At 37.8% G+C, this 23,908-nt stretch overlaps 1 protein-coding gene across 16 annotated transcripts in view; it reads right to left on the bottom strand.

The window, feature by feature from the left end:
• The window catches only part of LOC136676287 (voltage-dependent P/Q-type calcium channel subunit alpha-1A-like), a 73,734-nt gene that overhangs the window by 40,202 nt on the left and 9,624 nt on the right, over positions 1-23,908 (bottom strand). For 11 of the 16 annotated variants that reach the window (XM_066653157.1, XM_066653164.1, XM_066653170.1 and 8 more), the window contains exons 4-26: positions 23,622-23,774; positions 23,264-23,451; positions 22,451-22,554; positions 19,013-19,128; positions 18,705-18,743; positions 16,888-16,974; positions 15,937-16,140; positions 15,338-15,450; positions 15,144-15,256; positions 14,721-14,852; positions 14,527-14,599; positions 14,212-14,329; positions 13,994-14,061; positions 12,643-12,749; positions 10,800-10,932; positions 10,235-10,590; positions 9,499-9,791; positions 8,696-8,831; positions 7,238-7,367; positions 7,096-7,155; positions 6,849-6,955; positions 1,381-1,480; positions 893-1,053 (exon numbers count right to left, since the gene is read on the bottom strand). In XM_066653157.1, coding sequence (XP_066509254.1) covers positions 893-1,053; positions 1,381-1,480; positions 6,849-6,955; positions 7,096-7,155; positions 7,238-7,367; positions 8,696-8,831; positions 9,499-9,791; positions 10,235-10,590; positions 10,800-10,932; positions 12,643-12,749; positions 13,994-14,061; positions 14,212-14,329; positions 14,527-14,599; positions 14,721-14,852; positions 15,144-15,256; positions 15,338-15,450; positions 15,937-16,140; positions 16,888-16,974; positions 18,705-18,743; positions 19,013-19,128; positions 22,451-22,554; positions 23,264-23,451; positions 23,622-23,774 — 3,091 coding nt within the window. The remainder of the gene's footprint in view (positions 1-892; positions 1,054-1,380; positions 1,481-6,848; positions 6,956-7,095; positions 7,156-7,237; positions 7,368-8,695; positions 8,832-9,498; positions 9,792-10,234; positions 10,591-10,799; positions 10,933-12,642; positions 12,750-13,993; positions 14,062-14,211; positions 14,330-14,526; positions 14,600-14,720; positions 14,853-15,143; positions 15,257-15,337; positions 15,451-15,936; positions 16,141-16,887; positions 16,975-18,704; positions 18,744-19,012; positions 19,129-22,450; positions 22,555-23,263; positions 23,452-23,621; positions 23,775-23,908) is intronic. The other 5 variants (XM_066653160.1, XM_066653166.1, XM_066653167.1 and 2 more) reach the window with 5 other exon arrangements.

The raw sequence follows: 23,908 nt of genomic DNA, 5'->3' as shown, positions 1-23,908 counted from the left end.
TAGAAGCATGAAGTGCTCTAAAATCTCCTGGTAGATGGCTGTGTTGACTTTGAACTTGATAAAACACAGTGAACCAACATCAGCAGATGGCAATCCAAACCATCAAATCACCTTAGTTTCTGTCCCTCTCCAGTCTTCCTCCACAATCTAGGACCTTGATTTCCAATTCAAATGCTTTGCAACAACATCAGTTGTTGACAAATTTAATTGGATTAAAACCTTTTTTATATTGACTTTAATTGAAATTTAAGGTGTTTTCCTTCTCCTGTAAAATTATGATATTGGAGATACGAGTTTTTCATTGGAGAGCAACAATATGAAAAGGACTTTGGACCACTCAGCAACAGTTCGGTTCTTTCTCTCAATGCCCAGATCTTTCAAATGTTGTAGATCAGGAGTGGTCTGATATTAGGAATGTGGTGGCTGTAGTCCATTTTTAAAAGACCTCTTTGCATAGTGGTTATTGATGCACTGATACCAGCCTCGTTCTGTTCCCTATGAAGCTCTTACAATTTCCTAAATGTAATTTTCCCAACAATCCCCTCAAGGCTGGGGTCGTCCCTGATGCTTATGCGACAAATTTCCATTAATATACTTTAATATAGCACTCTGCGAACAGCCAGTATTTTCAGCAAATGACCTTCTGTAGCTTACCCTCCTTCTAGAGGATATTGGGGACTGTTTTCTGGACAACTGTGAAGTCTTCCCCATGATTGCATGTGCTGAACTAGATACATGGTAAGTAACAGGCTTGATATATGTCACTTTATGTATAATGAATATAAAATATGTGAAAGTGTACCTTTTTTAAATAAATTATGAAATAAAATGAACCTTTTCAGGATATGCCTTTTGCATGAACCCATGGGTATATGAATGTAAGTAATCTTACCTGCAGTCACTGTCAAACTCTTTGGATTCGTCCGTGCAGTAGAAGAATCGTCCCTTAAAGAGCTGCACAGCCACCACAGCGAAGATGAACATGAAGAGCATATACACAATGAGGATATTCAAGACATTCTTCAGAGAGTTCACCACACAGTCAAACACCGCCTAAAGAAAGAGGCAACAACAGAGAGAGAGAGAGAGAGAGAGAGAGAGAGAGAGAGAGAGAGAGAGCGCACTTAGTAACATTTGGAAATTTGCTGATTTGGAGACCTCTCCCCTACCCTGAGCAGAAAATGACAAATCAATTACAGAAATGTCCTCATTAGTACATTACAGTTAATCAGTTGTTCTATGACAAGCGTTCACAGGGCTCAGATTTTCCTCTTGGTAGATGGCCAATATTTTATGCTGATTTCAAAATAACACAACAAATCAAAAGAAAACATCTTATGTACCAATGTATGAAACATCTACATTTTTGTGTAAGCTTACCTTTAGTTTGGGCAGACGCTTGATGGTCTTGAGAGGTCGCAGGACTCGAAGTACTCTTAGAGACTTAATGACGCTAATATCTTTCCCCTTACTGCTCCCCCTGGAGGAAAGAGGCCAAAAAACAATGCAATTAGCTCTCAGTTCCAGAGAGAGGCAGTTACTACAGTTTGCCCAGAACACTGTAGTCATTATTTACACATCCACTTACAGACTCATCTATTTCAGATGTGATTTTACTTTCTTAATAAAATACATCTATTTTAATATACCTTTTCTACAAACTGCAAGCTTTAAAAAAAAATCAAACTTCCAAAATTCTCCCCAACTTAATCAAAGTGTAGTCGATCATGAATTGGTGTGAAGTGTTTTAATTCCACACGGGAGATAAAAAATTAAGCACTATATATAATGGAAGTTATATCACTAGTTGGCTTTCTTTAACTCGTCTTAGTAACTCATGTAATGTTTTCTAACAGTATACATACAGTTCAGGTAACGTTGCTACATTATCCTTGTATGTCCAGTGCAAAATTAAAAAAACAAACTTCACACACAAAACATGTCCTTGCTATTCGGCTACATTTGAAGAAAGAGAACTAGCAGAATGTGAATTGTTGTCAAACTCTTTTCTGTTTTTTGCAATTCATTCATTCATTCCCTGAAGTTTGTGGACATTCCGAAAGCAAGACACATTCAGTTAATCATTAACAGAGTTTCAGGCATTTTCTGGTGCAATGCCCAGCCAACCCTCTTTCTTTCTTTCTGTTACAGTGTTGAGGATGTAGGTCCGGTTGCTGGGAATGGGGGGTCCAGGGGCTGGGATGGGGTCTGGGGGGCTGGAGTGTTAATATGGAGAGGTTGGGAGTGTAAAGTTGAATCACTGTTTATTTGAACAACTGTGAATTGCACTGAGACGTGAGAAAATTCCAAACTATAAATCAGGAGGAAAAAAAAAAGAAATATTAAGGGACAAATAAAATAGCATCACTCACTGTATGCTGTAGAGATTAAACCACAGTTCAAAAGACTGAAACTCAGTGTGTTAAGAAAAAGGTACACCGCACGGTGACGGAGAGTCTGATACTTTCAGTGCAATAACCTGGCCTTATTATCAGGATTCTGCCAGTTTTATTCTGATCGGCTCTCTGTACAACCGCATATATGAAATTCCATGTATTGTCCACTTCTATGTCATGCCAAAATAGCAGACTTGTGACGGGGACTTTTGTGTGTCAGTGAAATTTATATTCCTGTTTCAGTAGGCAGTTCTTGGCCACTTTAAGTGGCAAAAGGCACTTTTTTTTTTGTACAATGGAGATATACTTGAACTAAGCAGCATTCAGTTTTGACTATAACCCATAAAGACCAATTCCAACTAGAATATTTCACGGGTATTGAGAAATATATTTTTTGACTCTCCTTTAGTTTGGATGTGAATTCTGTTATCTCCTTTAAATTTCCTCTTAGTAATTCAAAATACCAAGATATGTGAAATTGACAATAATCAGAGAATAACTGTGTGGGAACTGGGCAATGACCATTAATCCATGATCAATTATTAATCACTCCTTTCCTTGTGATGGTGTGTGTGTGTATGTGTGTGTGTGTGTGTGTGTGCAGTTCTGTAACGCTCCAATGGGATTTGCACATAAATCCCTGAAAGAGGAATGTATGATTGTGCGGCAGGCAGGAAGAGAAGGATAAAAGACAGTAAGATAATGGATGAAGAGAGAGAGGGGACGGAAGACGGGAGAATGTATGGAGGAAAAAAGAAAGAAAGAGAGAGAAGCCATCGTCAGGTGAGGCAGACGGTTGCCGTGCGTCAGCAACAGGAAGAAAAGAAACTTTACCCAGAGAGACTCCTGCAGAGGACCACAGCAGAGAGACAGGAGAGTCAGGCACACACACATGCCCGCACACACACACATACATACAGAAAGACAGAGAGAAAAACGACAACATAGAGAAAGACAGACAGAATCAACAGGACAAAAAGGAGGAGAATTCAGAGGAAAAACATCCATATGAGAGATAGACGGAGAGAAGTGTAATGAAATTCAATGGGAGCCAAAATGTAAACTGTCCATTAGGTGGCGCTACAAATTCTAGTTTTAGTTTTTTCCATGATTTTTTGGAAGTCATGATGTCATTACAAGTTGCCACTGAAAACGTGTTCTGACACATTTCATACCAATGTTGTTTCCTGTATATTAGCACTAAGACTGGCTATGAGCGTTCAGTGCTAATGTGTCGAAGAACTTCTAGCTCTGATTTATTTCACAGCTGCAGTTGACAGCAAAATTTCAGAAAACTCTTGATTCAATGTCTCCTATGCAACAACAACATACCTTGATTTAAACACTTAACAACATTCATTGGTACCATGAGGTGAGTAAGCTAATACATATGTTCAAGTACTGTATTGATCTTATTTATTGGTTTGATAAAAAACACACACACACACACACACACACACAAAATACCTAATTACTGATGCATGCTGCGATTCATAACACACTACACCCTATAGCGGGTGATGTGCTATAGTAAGCAGTGTGGGGACCCAAGCTTGAACACGTAAGAGTGATGCCTTTCCCTACATGTGTGCAAGTGTGTGTCTGTGAACACACTTACACACATACAAAGACACTCACAAACACTTCTGCTTGGGTGCAGAAGATGATGTCATACTTGTACCTTCATCTGAAGGATCATATCCAAAAAAACTGCAGTTTTGGAATTTATTCATTTTATGAGATGGTTTCTCTTTGCTCTTCCAGGTTTAGGCTGGTCAGAGTGAACCTTGTTTTACTTTACTTTCTCCTTCCTTTACAATTTCCTTCAGTTTAAAACTCCCTTCTAATGATGCACCTTGCAAGTTACATTTCAAAGGCTACAAATTCAGTTAGAGTTATTACTCTAATGAAGACAAACATATGACACCAACTAAAGCTGAAGAAGGAGTGTTTCACATTACTGGGCTTTTCAATGGTCCCAAAGAATAATACTCATATCCTCACAAATATTACGTGGCAATAGCAAATTACCTTTGAAAATCCTTTTTAGTTTGGGTTTAGTTAATAGGATCTGTCTTTTGTTTATTATATAATTTGAATATTTTTAAGAAATATTTTATGAATATAGAGCTGGAGAAGTGGAAATCCTAAAGATTTAAAGAAGAGAATCAACAAACAACACACTGAAAGAAAGATGAGAATCTGTCACCCTGGAACACTACATTGTTTCTGTTAATTGTTTTTTTTTATTTATTTATTTATTTTATTTCCTTGACTCAACAAAATGTCCACACCCTGAATATTAGCCTGGAGCAGGAGAGAAGAGTAGAGTAGAGTAGAGTAGAGTAGAGAAGAGTAGAGAAGAGAAGAGAAGAGAAGAGAAGAGAAGAGAAGAGAAGAGAAGAGAAGAGAAGAGAAGAGAAGAGAAGAGAAGAGAAGAGGTATAGAAAAATGAGGTAAAATCTTTGGAGAGTGGGATGTATAAGGAATACGTGACGGCAATGGAAAGCCATGCAGAGCAGAGATAGAAGACACACACACACACACACACATACTTCTATATACATTTAGCAGTTTATCAAAATTAATCACATTTGTCTTAAATGCTTACATTTGACAAATGATCTGAGCCATCAAAAAATTTCTAATTTCAAATTTTGAACTAGAAGACTATAATTACAGAATCATAGCAACAGAGCACTGCAGGTGGGCTTCAGCCTGGGACTATGGATTGTTCAAAAGGTCCAATCTTTTATTTATTATTTTAATAAATATGCACATTAACTTCACTAATATAGACTTAACATCACAGATATAGACACACTAACCTCTCTGTTTCTAGAGAGTACAAACACAAACTCCACTTAGTAAACTGAAACAACAACCCTAATATTAAAAATAAACAACAAATGTCATAAAAATTCTATCAAAAACACCTCAAATGCACATTATGACTATCAGACAAATCCAATGATTGGATGTCTGATGTAATTACATTAATTATTTATGGGCGTGCAGAAGAAAAAGAGAGGGGTACCTGCAACAGGGCGGGACTCTGGATGCTCACCACACCTGGAACACACCTGGGCACTAAAGGGCTACAGGTGCCTGGAGGCCCCTCCCCCCACAAGGCCCCACCCATTGGGGCATCAGGTGACCCAATTCCATAGGAAGTGGAGGGAGAAGTGTTAGGGAATGGAGGAGTGAGGGATGTGCTGATGAAGATGGAGGAAGGAGAGCCTCCTTTTCAGCCAGTGTCTTAATTTACTTGTTGATGATAGATAATCAGTAATAAAGCTGAAATGATTTCAATTTAAAATATCGTTGTTGTCCAAAAAAACAAAACATGTTTCTCAAATATAGTAACTTTACAAGAGAAACTAAAAACTTCTTAAATTTCAATGACAATGTAAAACGATAAAAAGTAATTTTGGAGCATTTCTATTCGTCCATTCATGATTAAATTTTCACACAGTGTGAAGGACAGCTGCTGTGTTCAAATTATGAATTAAATAAAAAAATACACAAAAAATGCCTGTTTTTCTTTGGACAGTGACGATATAAAAAGCAGTACATGTTTTGAAAAAAATATGTTTAAAGAAATTGGCAAATTTTTGAATAAGTCCCTCAATTTTATGATGTAGATGGTTCATTTAAACACGTTATGCTCTAATATATTCATATAATCCATATGCCAATTCTGACATATTTAAACCACTACAGGAAACAGAGGGGGTGGCATTAATACAGTTTTTAGCAATCGTACAGGAGGAAAAGAGTTTGTAGCCCAAGCACAAGTGTGAAACCCAATGAATCCATTAAAGTAATAGTAAGTCCTGGCTACTAAATTCCAAAAATTATTTCCACTGAAAAAACGATTAACAACAGCCAATAGTTATTTTTAAAATAACTATGATTTGCAGCAGTCAAAAGTTAAGATGACAGGATTGTCCAAACTATACAGTCAGATCAGATTACAGCTCTTTTACAAACAAGGGCTAAGAGACAAAATACAGACAGAAAATAGGACAGAGACAGAAAGAGAAAGAGAAATGTAGTGTAAACTCGATGAAGGAAATTAACATTGCATGAAAGTGAAAAGTAAAATTGAGAAAGGACTTAGTGGGCAGGACAACAGAGAGAGAGAGAGAGAGAGAGAGAGAGAGAGAGAGAGAGAGAAGAAATGTATAAAAAGAGATAGAGGGAAAGATTTGACAGAAAATAAAAGGATGAAATAGACAAAGAGAACCAGAGACAGAGATGGAGAGAGTGAGAGAGGCAGATCAAAGAAAGAAAGAAAGAAAGACAGTAAGAAAAGAGAGAGAGAGAGGTGTAAAGGGTGTAAGAAGCCTGGTCAATGCTGCAGGGTGCCAGTTGAGGGCATTAGAGTGAAGGCAGATGTGGGGCAGCAGGCAGTGAGGTGAGTTATTTAAGGGGTAACGGGACACTTACGTGAAGGCGAAGGCCACCAGGGCACCACTAACCACTATAAAGTCCAGAAAGTTCCACAGATCCCTGAAATATGAGCCTTCATGAAGTACCAAACCCAGAACCACCATCTAAAACACATAGAGAATGTAATTAGATACAATACCAGATGTCTTAAAGAAGCAACAAGTCATTTTACCTCTAAAGAGTGACTTTTTAAGAGTCAAACTGCTTTTCTGAATGAAACAATTTATGCTCCATGAGACTTTACCTTGATCAGCATCTCAAAAGTGAACACACCAGTAAAAACATAATCAAAGTATCGGAGAACCTGTAAAACAACAAGAGAACTTTAACACCCTGCCACACACATAACAACATGTTAAAACATAAGTGTATGTGTGTGTGCTTACATTGTTTTGAGGTGAATCAGGTGACACTGGATCCTCTGCTGCTAGCGCAATGCTACTCATAGCAATTACAGACAGGATGCACATCTCAAAATAGCGAAGGGTCAATATGTAGTGACAGCATTTGCGAAATCTGCAAATACACACACACAATTATACAAACAAAATTCTCTGATACTGTGCAAATGACATAGACCAACTTTTTTTTTATGATTATTTCCAGTCAACAGGACCATTTAGTACAACTTATTGAAATTTTTGCAGTCTAGATTATCCATATTCATAAGGAAGAAGAAAGGCAAAATTTCCAAACTGGATTTAAAAAACTTGTAAAAATTCACTTGGAGAATGTGTAAAAGCAACTCCTGAGACTGAGCTGTGGAGGAGTGGCTGCAAAGTGTGGACATAGTAAACACTGAAATACGTACCATATTTTCCGCACTATAAGGCGCACCTAAAAAACTTAAATTATCTCAAAAGCCGACAGTGCGCCTTATAATCCGGTGCGCCTTATATATGGACCAATATTGAGCCAGGTCTCGCAACTACGGTAAGCAGCCGCCTACTTCATTTTCTTCCGCGCGCGGTGCATGCTGGATATATACCGGTATATATATTTCATTTCCATTTGTTTTTTATGTAAAGCCCAAAATGGCTCCTATTAAGAGACACGCATATGACGCAGAGTTTAAACTCAAGGCGATCAGTCACGCAGAAGAACACGGGAATAGAGGAATAACTTAGTAAAGTGAGCTTTACGTGTTTATTTTGTGTGTTGTGTGATTTTAACGTTTGAGCAACGTTGAGTTATTGATATATTGTTATCGCTTTGCACTATTTCGAGTGTTACTATATTGTGATTATTATTATTATTGAATCGAGGAAAAGCCCCCCCCCCTGTGGGGTATATTAACATTGCACTACATGTTTTACCTTAAACTACGCTGGGTTGTAATCTATTAATAAAGTTGAACTGACCTATCTGACTGTTTTGTTGACATTCCCTTTAGCGCAGCTCCATCTAATTGATGCATAACGTAATCCCCAGCCTCTACTGTAGCGTCTATTGTATGCGCCTTATAATCCGGTGCGCCTTATATATGGACAAAGTTTTAAAATAGGTCATTCAATGAAGGTGCGCCTTATAATCCGGTGCGCCTTATAATCCGGTGCGCCTTATAGTGCGGAAAATACGGTAATGTAAATGTAGATGTGGTGGCCTATGTTTAATTTTCTGTCTTTTTTGTTACTGGAAATGATTGGAAATAAAATAAATGGAGTGGTCTCTAAACTTGCACAGGACATTACATTATTGAACAGTATTATATTGCTATGTTATAGAGACAATCGTTTTTTTGTTTTTTATTTTATCAAATTTTTATTTACACTAAAAATCACTTGATAGACAACACACACACACACACAATAAACACATGTACACACTCTTTGCCACACACTCACGGATTGGTGGGAGACATGATGAAGCAGGAGCTGAAAGGAGGAATGGGCTTAGGTCCATCTTCATCATCTCCACCGTTCTCCTCCTCCTCTTTCTTCTCTCCTTCTTTAGCTGGTTCGGTGTTCGCATTCTTATTCACTGCAGGACATAGATGGATGGCAAAATTCGTGTTTGTTTTCTAAAGTTTTCTATTTTCATTTTGGGAAGGGTCATTCATTTAGCTAAGATGACCAATATTATATTGTCACTATCTGTTCAACTCCATAGGCCAATTCCACTGCTTTCACCAAGACAAAAATCTTGAATGCATAACACTCTTACAAATAAAGAACCCACACACATTATTTGAGGTTACTTAAATCCGCACATGTTGAGGTATTAGCTTCCATTATTGTTAGCTACATATGGTTGGTAGCTAGCTATGGTAATGTACGTTTGTTGCTCACTCTGTATATAGCTACCCTAATCACAATCTAGCCACCATTTCACAAAACCCAGCAAACAACTGCAAATAAAATGATAACATATTAAACGGCAAACACCAAATAAGCAACCGTATGAGATACCATTGCAATGAACTAGCAACCACTTGGAACACCACAGAAAGTACCCAGCAACACCATAATGACCTTCTAGTATTACCACTTAACAACCACATGGAACATCACAGCAACTGCCCACTAACAACTCAGAAGTCATCCCTTATCACTCCAGGAATATACTTGCATAACATATTAACCAGCAGACAAAAACCCAGTTATCACCTGGAAATTGCTTAATTTATTCTGAAGTTTGAGATGCTTACCCTGAAGCTTGGCATGAAGCGAGGGGTAAACAGGGGGCATGTCGATGGCAGTGTGTTCACTTTTTGCGAGTGTGTGTTCTGTTTTAGAGGAGGTGCGTTCTGGTTGTGTGAGGATGAGGACAGAGTCCTGAGGTTCTGGGCCTCTCAGGTTCAGCAGGTTATTTGCCTGCTCTGGATCATCCAGGACTAGCCTACTGTTCCTCAGGTTATCTAGATCCTCACTGTACACATCATCCATGTTCTCTTCACACAGAAGACCATGCACTGGACGAGCAGAGGACACAAATCCCTCCCTGAGAGAAACAGAGAGAGAGAGAAAGAGAGAGAGAGGGGGGGGATTTGACAGAAAATAAAAGAGCAGAACAGACAGAGAATGAAATAGTCAAAGAGAACAGAAACAGAGAAATGGAGAGTGAGAGAGGCAGATCAGACCAATAGAAAGAAGAGAGAGAGAGAGAGACAGAGCAAGCATAGATATAATTTATAGAAACTGGAAATTACAACTGATAAAATGCTCATATCATGAAGAAATTACTGATCCTCACATTGTTTGTTTTTTATTCAATAGTTTTGGCATTATTTAATGCAAATATAGCTACATTTTCTAAACTTAAGTTGAATGTTGATTTTTTTTATTGAGTCTTTCAGTTAATGTTTTTTCCAGTAGATATATCCTGAATTTTTCTCATTGGTGCATTGTTAATGCAGTTTATCATAAATATCATTTTCCACTCACTTCCTCGAACGATGTGGACAGGAGCGTTCCCTCCTCCCATCTCTGTCTCCGTGGTTACCATGGTTGCCATGGCGATGTCTCCTCTGTTTCCGATCCTGTGGCTCCTGTGAGTCTTGTCCAGTTGCCCTGCTGCGGTTCCGCCGGTTCCCATCCTCCCTACGTCTGTGCGAGTGCTGGTGGTCCGGAGTGTGAATAAAGAGGGAGCTGGAATTCCGAGGTTCATACCGAGGTGGAAAATCCTCGGGCTCTCCAGGTCGGGGTTTGTTGGTGTTGTTGTTGCGGTTTTCCTGAGGATTGACCACAAGGGGTCGATCAAGGTGGGTTTTCATGTCTGGACGATTCCGGTAGTTTGACTGCTGAAAAACAGTACAAAGTGCTTTTTAAAAAAAAGTAGGTCTGTTATATTTTATATCAGTTTATCTTTACTATAACAAGCAAAACATTTAAGCTTAATCATATTATTATCAACTTTCAGTGATAATTAATTTTAAAGAATTTAATCCTCCTCTTTCCTCTTGCTCTGTTTGCACCCTCTCTCTCTCATTCTCTCTCTCTCTGTACTAACCTTCCAGCGGTCCTCAGTGTCCAGTTCATTGTAGAGCGCCTCCCTGCTAGTCATGAGATTTTGACGGCGGATTTCGCTGGTACGCTGCTCCCACACAGACTTTGGTGGCTTTGCATTTTTTTGCTGCTCTTTACTGAAATAAATTATATCAGAGTTTACATTTGTAATATAAAATATAAAATATATTGGAACACACAGAATAATAGTGATGCAATGCATAAAATAAGTTTTATATAAATCAGTATTACTCAAAAAAAAATATGGCAACTGTAGAGACAAGAAAACCATTGAACATTTAACTTTATCACATAAACGTTATAAACTATTTAGTGGTGATATAAAATATGTATATTGCATAAGATTTATTTGAGCACAAAATATAGATTTTCCTGTTTATAATCTGTGCATTTAGTCATGCTGAGTGGAATTTACAAACTCATTCAAAAGTTCTAGTGTTCTAGTTTTTTATTTTATTAATTTCATTTCAAATTCTTATTGTTTTATTCTTATTAATTGTTTCCTGTTGGAGTTACTAATGTACTGGAGCAAAATACTTAAGTATGCTGTCAACCATAACTTACATACTAAAGCTATTCAATTTAGCAATAATACATTAGAGAGAGTCCAGCTGGGAACAAACTATTCTGGTTCAGATACCTATTTATGTTCATGGAAATTTATCATGAACATTTTTTAAATGTGGTGCATGGTGGTGAAAGGGGGCTATAAATGCCCCCCCATTCCATTTACACATTAATCACTGCTCTATACTACAAAATAGGTCCTAAAATAGGTTTCTCATTGTCTACTAGTTATAAAATTATTATAAAATTAAATTTGTTATAATGGACAAACTCCGTGATGCAGTGGATAATATTAACATTGGACAAATATCTTATATTAACAATAAGTACAAATATGACCAATAATAGTCACTGACTTAGGTTTTAGATATTGGACTTTAGAGACTGACTTTCATATACCAGTATAAGTAATAAAGATAAATAAATTTATGTTTAGAGATTAAAATAAATAAATAACTAAAGGAGAAATTGCAGCTGCAGGAACACAGCACATTATATATTTGACATAATAGCTTAATAGCAGAAATGTGGATTCTTCTCAGTGGATTTTCTGGATTTTCTATAGCACAGGGTCTAATCTGACAGGCTAAGCTAAACTAAACCCATTAATCTGGCTCTAGCTGTGAATCAAATGGGGAACAATATAAACCAGCTTTAGAGCATAAACCACATTAAAGTGTAGACAGAGTTACATAATCTGAGCTTCTTTTTTTTATGCTACAAGATCCATTTGCATATTTACACATATTCATGAAGGACTGAGTGTCAGAGGTGTCTTGTAAGTGAATGTGTCCATTAACCTTAAGAATAACCCACTGTCTAAAAAAGATGCTCCTGTAAATCTTAAAACCTTTCCCAAAAGGATTTATGTCACATGTTAATCGGCAATGGCTACAGTCAAATATCAATTTATTTGCATTGAGCTACAGCTTTTGAATTACAGAGTTTCATTTCACTGTATAAAACATGTGAAAGGCTTCCTTTATTGTTAAATGCACTGTGTTTCACAGTACTGCATAAAATATGTGCATGTCTTGTATTACTCTTGGATTCAATGTGTTTTCTTTCAAAGATGCAAGAGAATCCTTTCACTCTATAAAAGTTGCTAAGGCTTCGCTTTTTGTATGCAGTGTATCTCTTACACTGTTTGAGCTGAAATGAATTGGAAGACTGCAAGCTTAATCCATGTAACAATGGACAAAGGTCAATTCATTTACCATAACATTTATTATATAGGTATCCTAATTTGTGAGACTTACGCAGCGATGGACAGGTTAGCAGCTGAGAGGGGGCTGACCTCTGCAACCTCTTTAGCTTTCTGCAGGGCAATCTTCTGAGTGGTTGCTTCTTCCTCCTCCTGCTCATCCTGATTAACACATAAGTATACATATATTTCATGACAAAAAATTCTAACATTTGTAGTTTATTCATCTGTGTTTACACAGAACTATAACACTGAATATAGCCAATAGGGATGAGCGGTATCCACATTTTTCATACTGTCATACCCTCTCAAAATAATATCATGGTATATGGTATTATTGTGGGACGGGGTGGTTGTGGGGTGGTGCACTTTCGGGCAATACTGAGCTTCATATATGTGAACACAAAGTCAAGCAAAGGGTTTTCAGAGTGAGGCGCTGTGAACCTCTGCTCAGCACAAGCCCGACAGTTCACATCCACACACGTGTTAATGATAAAAACCTTTTTCTGAGAGAGCAAATTTCAGCGACTGGTGATGGAGGAACAGAAAAGTTCCAAAACAAGCTAAATAAGATGGGTTCTATACTGTGTAGAAGCATAATTGGCTAGCTAACGGGCACTTGTGGCTTAGCACACAATGACAGCGAACAGAGTCTCAAAACACACATATTTAGAGCACAAAGCCTCACAAGTCGAGTGAATGGTCTTCTGAGTACTCTCTCATTTAACCCAACTCAGCACTAAATTCACAGCAGTAATGTGCTACTGGGCTTGTGATTTTCCTCCACCCATTTTGTGTGACCAGTCAGTGAGTGAGCTACCGCCCACAGCTACCTATAATTGGCTGTAAAATTCTATTATTTGTTGGTTGAAATGGTACATCATTAGGTCATTGTCAGTAACAACTTTTATAAAACCACAGGTAATGGTGAGTAATACTGAAAAAAGTGCCATATTTAAAATATATTATTTACTCATAAACCATAATTCATTCATTCTGGAGCCTACTCGGAATCACTGGGCTCAAGGTGGGAACACACCCTGAAGGGGGCGTCAGTCTTTCACAGGGCAACACACACTCACTCACACCTATGGACACTTTTGTGTTGCCAATCCACCTACCATGTGTTTTTGGACCGTGGGAGGAAACTGGAGCATGGGGAGAACACACCAAATTCCTCACAGACAGTCACCCAGTAAGTGTGTTTTTTTGTGTTTACACACACACACACATAATATGATATATAATTAAAATAAAATATTATATTGCCTACCTAAAACTTCAGAGTAAATCAAAATGTTTTCAGCTTTCTTTTTTGTAACTAGCTGTTGCTCAATCTTTCACAAGCAGGGAATGAAAACATTTTTTCACCTTTATTACCTACTTTATCTTACTATTTTCCTTACCTTGGTGAGTTCCTGAGCATTGGCGAGGTTATCCACAGCGATGGCCAAGAACACATTCAGCAGTGTGTCTGACAACAAAAGAGCTAAAGGAACTCACAGAAGAAGGATGATATTATTTTTTAAAAACAAATAATATTTATATTAATAATAGTAATATTATTAACAATAATAGAGATAATAACAATAATAAATCCCTAATTTATTCCTGTCAAAGATACAGTTTCCAAAGAGTGTGAGAACAATGAAGAAGACAGAGGAGATCATCCCCTTCTTTACTCCTCCCTGAGACTCAATGCCATCATACATGACCATGTTCCAGTCTTCACCGGTCAGGATCTATCACACACATACACACACACACACACGCACACACACACATTTATATTAATTTACATTTATTCCAATGCAGAGAAAACATTTCTGTATATTTAGACAAGTTTACACAGTAAAGGATTTTAAAAATGCAAAATACAAATGAGAAATATCAGCTAAGAAAAAGATGGTATGTTTAAAATAAAACAGAAACCTCTCACCTGAAAGACAGTCATAATGGCTGCAGGAAAGGTATCAAAGTTTGTGGGAGGAGTTCCCTGTTCAAAATTAAACCTAACAGAGAATGGAGAACACAATACATGTCTCAGACCATCAAACTGGTGCCAGTCATCATCTGAAAATAAACAGTAAATTAAACTCAAATGATCTCATTCCAAACAGTTTTTGTACTCACTGTCCCCCAAAGAGCTGCATTCCGAGGAGAGCAAAGACCACAATAAAGAGAAAGAGGAGGAACAACAAACTGATAATGGACTTCATAGAATTCAACAGAGAAACAACCAGATTACGTAGGGATGCCCAGTACCTGAGAGAGAGAGAGAGAGAGAGAGAGAAAGAGAGAGAGAGAGAAAGAAGGACAGAGGGAGAAATACACAAAAAATCTGGTTTAGTCCTGGAATTTATTATATGGGCATGGTCCATGCTACAGAAGGGCCAAATGACTTCAGTGAACAGGAAAAAATAAATCTGAAACATCCTGCTTAATGTGAACAAAGCTGTCAAAGCTTTAGACTGTGACAGTGATTTCTTAAAGTTGATGGCTAAACAAGATTCACCAATCTGGCAGAATTCATACAAGATAAACAAGAAAACTCACTTTGTGACTTTGAAGATTCGGAGCAGACGGAGAGCTCGCAGGACACTGATCCCAAAGGAGGTTCCTGGTTTAATCACTGCCCAAAACACCTCAAATATACTGCCCACAATAACCTGAAAACACATACACATTTAAATACAGCAATATAGCAGAGAGAGAGAGAGAGAGAGAGAGAGAGAGAGAGACATACTCACCGCACAATCAAAGCAGTTGAATGAAGAGTGGAAATAAGGCCTAACCCCCAGTCCATATATCTTTATTAACATCTCAAACATGAAAAGGCCCAGGAAAATAAACTCTGCATAAACTGCAGGAAGACACAATAACACAAATTATATTAGAATATTATAGCAGTTAATCTCAGCAAACTATTTCAATAGCTATATTGAAATCAGACTCAGTCATCACAGATATATAGTAAGTAGTTATCAACCTCAACAATCATTCAATTTTCTATCATAGTCCAATTACTTTAAAAACACAAACCAAGCAGAAAACCAATCACACAATAGATCAACAGGAAGACAATATTTTGATAGTGACACATTATGGTTATTCCTGTGACTAAGTCACAGACAGTCATCAATTACAAAGAGTTTTCAACTAAATACTAAACAAAGCTGTGTTTCTTTTTACCCTATTTCCTCACGATACAATGCTGAAGCTGGGAGGGTAAAGGAATACATCTTGACTGTCCAAAGTAAAACAGGACATATTTGTCTATTTTCAAGTGAAGCTTTGCACGTTAACCCTTCAGTAACTGTTTAATTTATAATCCATTGGATGTTCTTACACAGGAAGTCTGAGAGTAGTTCCGGCTGGTCATAGTGGACCACAGCCACACAGAGTGTGTTCAAACCCACGAGGCTCAGAACTGTCCAATAAAACGCCTGAGTTTTCACCATCTTCCGAACCAGGAACCGGAACCTCCGCTCCTTTTTACTGAAATTGGACCCATCCCCTTTACCACTCTTTATACTCCCTCGGGCAAAAGAACCTGGAATAAACGCATACAACAACAAACATATAACACAATAGCACACAACACTCATCTGGGCAAAAGAACCTGAGAAACACAGAAAAACACACACGTGCACAAACACACACACACACACACACACACTCACTCACTCACTCACTCACTCACTCACTCACTCACTCACTCACTCACTCACTCACTCACTCACTCACTCACTCACTCACTCACTCACTCACTCTCTCTCTCACTCTCTCTCTCACTCACTCTCTCTCACTCACTCTCTCTCACTCTCTCTCACTCTCTCTCTCTCTCTCTCTCTCTCTCTCTCTCTCTCTCTCTCTCTCTCTCTCTCTCTCTCTCTCTCTCCAGAATGATCCTGAAATCAGGTTAATTGACCATATTTGGTGCATCCCTTTACAGCATCCACAAATGCATGAACATTAGTCGAATCAGGAAAACGTTCACAAATACTTTTAATACCAGTCATGTTAGGAGGCATATCTCTACACAGTTTCTCTCCCAGCATCATGAATGGAGCAGAGGGCAGAGAACATTCACGGGGGTCTGGAACCATGCTCCGAAGTCTCACCCTACTGTTGACAGGCAGCATTAGGACAGAGGGTGGGTATGGGCTTTCCGTTCTGACTTCCCTCTACTTTTTACAACACATTCTTTAGTGGTCAAATGATACATTTGAGGTAAATGGAGAGGGGTAACTTCGTTAGATTTCGTTAGTGTCAAACTATGCTTAAAGAGTTCTCATACCCATTGCATCCCCCATATGATCCTCTCCCTCCTCTGGGTTCAGGAGGTCCGTTTTACTTTTCTTTATCGTGGGTCTCCGACGAGAACCTAAGAAAAACAGAAGTTATTATAAACCACCAATAGACCCTCAAACTGTACAAGAAGAGGTCTCTATGGCAAAATGCATCGGGCTTAGAACTGTTCTGTTTACCAAATAATATGTTATCAGAAAATTGCCTCAGTTTCAAAATTCCTATTGATTTATGTTAAAGAAAAATAAGCTTATACTCAGAATTCCTTATATAGGCATAAGGCCCACTAGAAAATGACCACATGATTTCAACAGAATATATCAGGCATAATACTGTACTTAAACACAATGATGGACATTGTACCCAAACCATGTTTCTGAGTAAAAGTACAGCTACTCAATTTAAAATATATCTCCAGTAAAAGTCCTTGATTTAAGTCTCCACTTGAGTAAAAGAACAAACGTATTTACCTTAAAATGTACTTATGTAACAATAGTACAAGTACCATGATTTGTTATGGTTCTGATGTATCATTTTTGTAACAACTCATGCTTAATCAATGCATTGTAGGTGAAAAGACTCTACTGTCACTTTTGGTTCACCGGTGTTTTAATAGAATGCATTAATTAATCTGACAGTGATGAACACAAGAGAAACGGCCAAAGATTAATTACAATGAATGTTACATCAACCTTCACATACACCCAAGGAGTTTCACCTCCAAACCAACAGAGGTCGCTGTCTCTTGAGTATTAAGCCCAATTTATGATTCTGTGTCGAACCTACACCATAGCCTGACTCACACCTCATGCACCTCATAGACGCAGACCGAAATGACTGTGATTGGTCTGCAGTCAGATGAACATGGATGAACTCCTCATCCAAAAATATGAACTCCTCCACACTACAGAGACTGCAGGCAGCAGCAAATTCACTGCCAGAGATTTTCTTAGACATTGGTTTGGACACCACAGAATGAATGAAAAGTTTAAACAAAGGAAAAATCGGATGTCTCAGAAAAAAATTAAAAATAAATCTCAACGCAGAGTGCCTACTCTCCTGCAAAATTAACATTGACTGAGGATCTAATCTCTGTGTTACAGCTCAGTGAAGCTCTCTGTTACAAAGTAGGCCTATTGTTTGAGCTCTTTCTGCATTTCTAAGCCATCTGTTTCTTAAATACGTTTTTAGTTTTTCTGACTTTTTGCCTGACTCAGTTTTGTTTTTTTGGGTTTGCCTTTTGGACTTGTTTGTCTTGTGGTACTGATTTTCAGGTTTTGGAATAGATCTGGTTTTGAGCTCATTTCAAGTATTGTGTTAATTTATACTAAAACTTATTAAACACTGTTAAATAAACCTCCAACTGATTCTCACCCTCGGTTTGGAGTGATTAATGACATCCGTAAACCATGTAATATATAATTGCACTGTAGTCACTGCTGACTGTAACTAAACTGACATATCATTTTGTTAATTCATAATGGTTCTAAGAACTGAAACAAGTGTTTAGTCAAATACACACAACAGTTAAAATAAAAAGCAACAGTGCCGAGGAGAGCTGTGCGAAGATGGCACATTTGTTCAGACTTGTTACTGTTTTATCCACACATCAGCTAAAAGGAACAGCAGATTTTCATAATTTAGTGGAGTAAAAAGTAAGATATTTGACTTTGAAATGTAGTGGATTTAAAGTAAAAAGTCAACCAAAATGGAAATACTTATGTACAGTAAGAAATTACATTTAATTTACTACCACTGCTTAAACATACAAACAAACTTTACAAACATAAACATTAAACATCATACGGTCACCAGTGTTGTCATCTTCTGCCAGAATGATCTCTTCTACACAGAAAGAGAGATGGAGATAGATAGATACATAGATAGAGAGAGAGTGAGTGAGAGAGAGAGAGAGAGAGAGAGAGAGATTAACTTAAACTTTCATTTATTTTATCTTAACTCCTATGTTTTTTAAATGTTTTATTAATACTCATGTTATTGTGTTATTTGATAAGTTAATAAATGCAAACAATTGTTAATATATTAAAATGCTTAAGTTTTTTAACTATACATTAAATGTAATTCTCAGGTTATTTCTTAAAGTGCATATAAACCTGCTTTACAGATCCACTCCAGATATCCATTGAGTTCTCTTTCAATCTGCTGCTGTCTTCTCAGCTTCAGGAATTCACTCCGGTTCTCCACTCGCTCTCTTTCCTTTGCAAACTCACTATAGACAACACACACACACACGATTTTTTTTTTGTTGAAAACTGAATAGAAAAAAACAATACAATTCCAAACACATTGGGATTTTTTACATTTTATTTTCTGTTACATTGCTGTTGACCTTACTCACCAAAAGGCTGACTGTGTACCTAGTCTGTAATTTTTATAATTTAATATAGCCACTGAACAGAACTTAAATGCAGACTGACAGAGAGCTCAAAATAAAGAACACTTCTGCATAGTTCCTCCATTTAATTTCCTGGCTCTTTCTTTACCAGGTAAAATTTCTGACAGTTTTGGTGTAGTGAGCATGATAGTCAATTTCTAAGCTGCAGTAGAAGTGAGTGAGACCTCCAGAAAAACAAATGAATAAATAAATAAATACAGTGACAAAGGGCTCATTTATCATTGTGTTGTATTAACCTTTTAATATTGTCCTAGGATTTGGGCAGATTCTGTGCTATTTACAGACTTGCATTCTTAAAAGAGGTAATACGCTCTTAAAAATAAAGGTGTTACAAAGGGTTCTTTGAGCGATGGCATAAAAGAACCACATTTGGCTCCATAGAGAACCATGTTTGTTTGAGATGCATTAAGATGCATAACTCCATCTTAAGATTCTTTACCTATTTAAACATATTAGCAAAAATTGTTCTTTATTGGGCTCAAAAGTATCCGTGGGTGTGTGTGAGTGAATGTGTGAGTGTGTGTGTTGCCCTGTGAAGGACTGGCGCCTCCTCCAGGGTGTATTCCTGCCTTGCGCCCAATGATTCCAGGTAGGCTCTGGACCCACGGTGACACTGAACTGGATAAGCGGTTACAGATAATGAATGAATGAATGAATGTTCTTTATTGAACCAAACCTGGTTCGTCTACACCATCGCTCAGAGAACCTTTTGTAGTCCCATTATCAAAATACATCTACCACAACAACTAATCTAACAATGCAAATTCTAGCATGGTTTAAATTCGGGGTTCAGGGAAATCTGGTTGTGTGGGAACAGGGAAGCAAATGCCTTTTGTTACAAGGGAGTTTGGTTTGAAGCTTTTTTTCTGAGGGAGTTTGGGCTGAGGCCGTTTGGTCTGAAGCTTTTTTTCTGAGGGAGTTTGGTCTGAAGCTATTTTTCTGAGCGAGTTTGGTCTGAAGCTTTTTTCTGTGGGAGTTTGGGCTGAGGCCGTTTGGTCTGAAGTCCGATGTTTAATTACACGAGTTCTGAAGACATGACGATGATTTTCCCGAGACTTGATGTCGTTTCAAACGAGGAATGATGCCGTTCTGTTCAATGCCCAAGTACTGAGGCTGAGGATGTCCTAAAATGTACACCGTACACTTGTGGTTTAGCACACCACAGATTTTTTTTTCAGTGAACTGAGCCTCAAAATATCTTTTTAGAGGATAAAGCCTTATACCTGTATACACAAAGCTGAGTGATGGATTTTCTGAGTATTTTGTCTGTTTACAGCTTTCTTTCCTCGCTTTGAACCGAAATTCAGCGTTAATCTTACAACTGTTGTGGGCTACTGGGCTTATGCTTTTCCCCCGTTTTCATACCGTGACATCAACTGTCATTGAGATCCCACAACGCCCCTCCCTGTGGCTCTCTTAAATGCACATGGACATTTTTGCTGTCTTTTAAAGAGACAGAACAGAAATTAGACACACCACACAAGTGTCATAAACACCGCCCTCATTTTGAGATACCGCGTTATACGGTATTATCTTTGTACTGCCAAACCCTAGGTGTGAGTGAGTTTGAAGAACAATGTTTTGTTAAGATTCTCCTTGATTGCATGAATTTGTTAAATCAACAGCACACGCTATTTAAAATAATTATTTATTAACTGGTAAAACTAGGTATTGGATGATAACCTCAAGTAATACGGACTGCCACGAGAAGAGATTTGGAAAAATTTCAACCAACTGTCACGCCCTCATCCTGTCATGTCTGTTTTCCCCGCCATGTGCTCTCTTTGCACATGGCTCTGTTTGTTGTTGTCCATGTCTCCGCCCTAGTCCCGCCTCCTCGTCTGTGTCTCATTTGTTACCCTGCCCTCTCATTATCTGTTCCAGGTGTATCTTGTCTGTGTCTGGTATTTAAGTTCCTTTGTGTCTCTCCCGTTTGTCGGTCATTTGTACTGTTTTGGTCCCTGTTGTTACCTCTGTCTCATTATCAAGTCTGTATGTCTCTGCTGTTTCTCCGTCATTGTTTTCAACGTCGTCATTTTGTTTCTAAGTCTAGTCTGTCTCTGCTGTTCCTTGTTTCATTTCCTCTGCCGTTATTTGTTTTCCAGTCATCGTGTTTCCTTTCTTTTGAAGTCTGTTTTGTATTGTTCTGTTTTGTTTAAATAAAATTCGCTGTGTTTTTAGCGAATCCGTCCGCCTCTGTCAGTCTGCCCCCCGCGATCCTGACACCAACACATTCACACACAGAATACCACACTCACTGGAATAATGTTATTTGTTTTAATTCTAATGTTTGCCATTATTTGTTGTTTGTTTGATTTTAACAAACAAACACTTACTGCTCAAATCTTTAGATCTCATTTCATACAATTATATGGGCTATGTGTATATGTAGGCCTAATTTATCTGATGTTATCAATGCAATTTATCTCTAAATAAGTATACATTTGTCTAGATTACTTGTGCAACCATTGGTACAATATGGATTAGGTTAAAGTACCTTTATTATGCTTTGTGTAACTTTAGGTAGTAGATTACATTTAAGTAATCTATATCAGGGATGTATGTTATATGTGCAGCACAATGTTGCTGTATCTCTGTTTCAAGGGATGTAAAACGTACATGTGACACACCTATGTACAGAAAATCATGTTTAGAAACTCTACTATTCCATGATTGTAGTCCATACATTGGACATCATACCATTACTATAATGAATGCATCATAAACTCTGTTGGCAGTTTTCAAAGTCATTTACAATAGATTCTGTATACTTGTGACAGTAGATTGTATTTAGGGTGTGGGGGTGAGCCAAAGGACTGCTCAGCAGAGAACATTTAGAGGGAATTACAAAGAAGTAGTTTGTCTTAGGTATTCAAGGAGTCACAGAGATCGATAGCTTCTGTTCCCCCCACTAATTCCCCCACATTTCTAATTTAAACCATACTAGAATTAGTATTGTTAGAACTGAACTGGGAATTGGAAACAGACTGACAGCTTGCTCACAACAAAGAACACTTCTGCACAATACTTCGTACCTTCTCTGAGCTCTCTGTGCTGCAGGAAACACTTCCATGTTTTGGTCACTGTGAGGACATTATGTACTATCATGGTTAGCAAGATAAGTACACACACATACCCTGAGAGCACACCCAACACTAGGTTGAGCATAAAGAAGGAGCCAATGATGATAAGGGGGACGAAGTACAGCCAGTTCCACGCACTGCCTAAGGCATCATTACTCTGTAAAACACACACACACAATATTCTGGGAATATTCTTGTTATGACATCATGTCTGGGGCAATCAGAATGGTTCGATACTCTAGCTGTAACTAGCTAGTGTTCAATTAATGGCACTAATAAACTTAAAAAAAAAACTTGCTTTAACTATGGAAATTATGACTAGTCAACTACTTTCTGATGAACTAAAATTACTAGTCATATAACCCCTAATATAGCATAACATAACACTATGATATATAATGTACTGTAGTATAATAAACTTAACTGTGGTATGCTGTAGTATAGTATATTATAGCACTGTACCATACAGTCAAGTACAGCATAAGTATACAGCTAAAATATAATGTGTTATAATATGGTATAGTATAATTTTGGTATAGTATATGGCAGTATTCTATGCTATAGTATAATATACTATAACATAATGTGGTATATGTTAGTTCAGTTTGATGGATGTGTGTGACCTAATTCCTGCAGTTCTGAGCATGAGGTTATGAAAACCCTGCTCTGTTTCCTATGCCCTTGTAATAAAGGACAACCTTGAGCAGTATGTCTGTGTCTGCAAACCTCTTCTTTGATGATTTCATTACAATAATATAGTACATTATAATGTACCAACAGAAATTCTTTTGATTAAAATTGGCCAGGAACAAGTGTGATTTTGATTGCGAAATGTCTAAAATATTTAAATGTCTCCTGGTATTTACGTAATAGAGCATATCTGTCCAGCCCTCCATGGTGATACATTGGAAGACAGTTAGGACAGCGAACAGGATATTGTCGAACTGCGTGATTCCATAGTTAGGTCCAATCCAGGATTCATTACAAACTGCCCCAGCAGGACACACTCTCGCTGGTAACTCCTCTCCACATGGCTGCTCGTCAAAAATATCACCTACAACACACACACACACATACACACATACACACACACACACACACACACACACATTAATAAAAATACACCCATATTAAATCAGTGCAGAAATTGGCCTCATTTGTCATGTCATTTAGTAATCCTATACAAACGTAGTAGTATTTTTGTGTTTTTGTGTGCTTTTGAACCTGTAGCAATATCGAAGCAGGTTTTGTGGAACTTTCCGGAGTAGAACTCAAGGCCGATGATGGCAAACATTAGGATAGCAACAAAGAGCAGCACTCCAATCTGCAGCAGGGGAATCATGGCCTTCATTATGGACTTCAGCACCACCTGCAGGCCTAAAAGAGGTGCAGCAACATTAATCATCGAATGACACTTCTGAGAATTTAAGATATTATATTATGTTTAGATATTTTTATTTACAGGTTTTTCCCTGAAACCAGAGTATTCTACATTAGAGTGTGCACTAAAG

This window comes from Hoplias malabaricus, chromosome X2 (assembly GCF_029633855.1).
Source record: "Hoplias malabaricus isolate fHopMal1 chromosome X2, fHopMal1.hap1, whole genome shotgun sequence".
Lineage (NCBI taxonomy): Eukaryota > Metazoa > Chordata > Actinopteri > Characiformes > Erythrinidae > Hoplias > Hoplias malabaricus.
The sequence above is the reverse complement of the archived record's forward strand: the minus strand, read 5'-3'. Positions and strand labels throughout refer to the sequence as shown.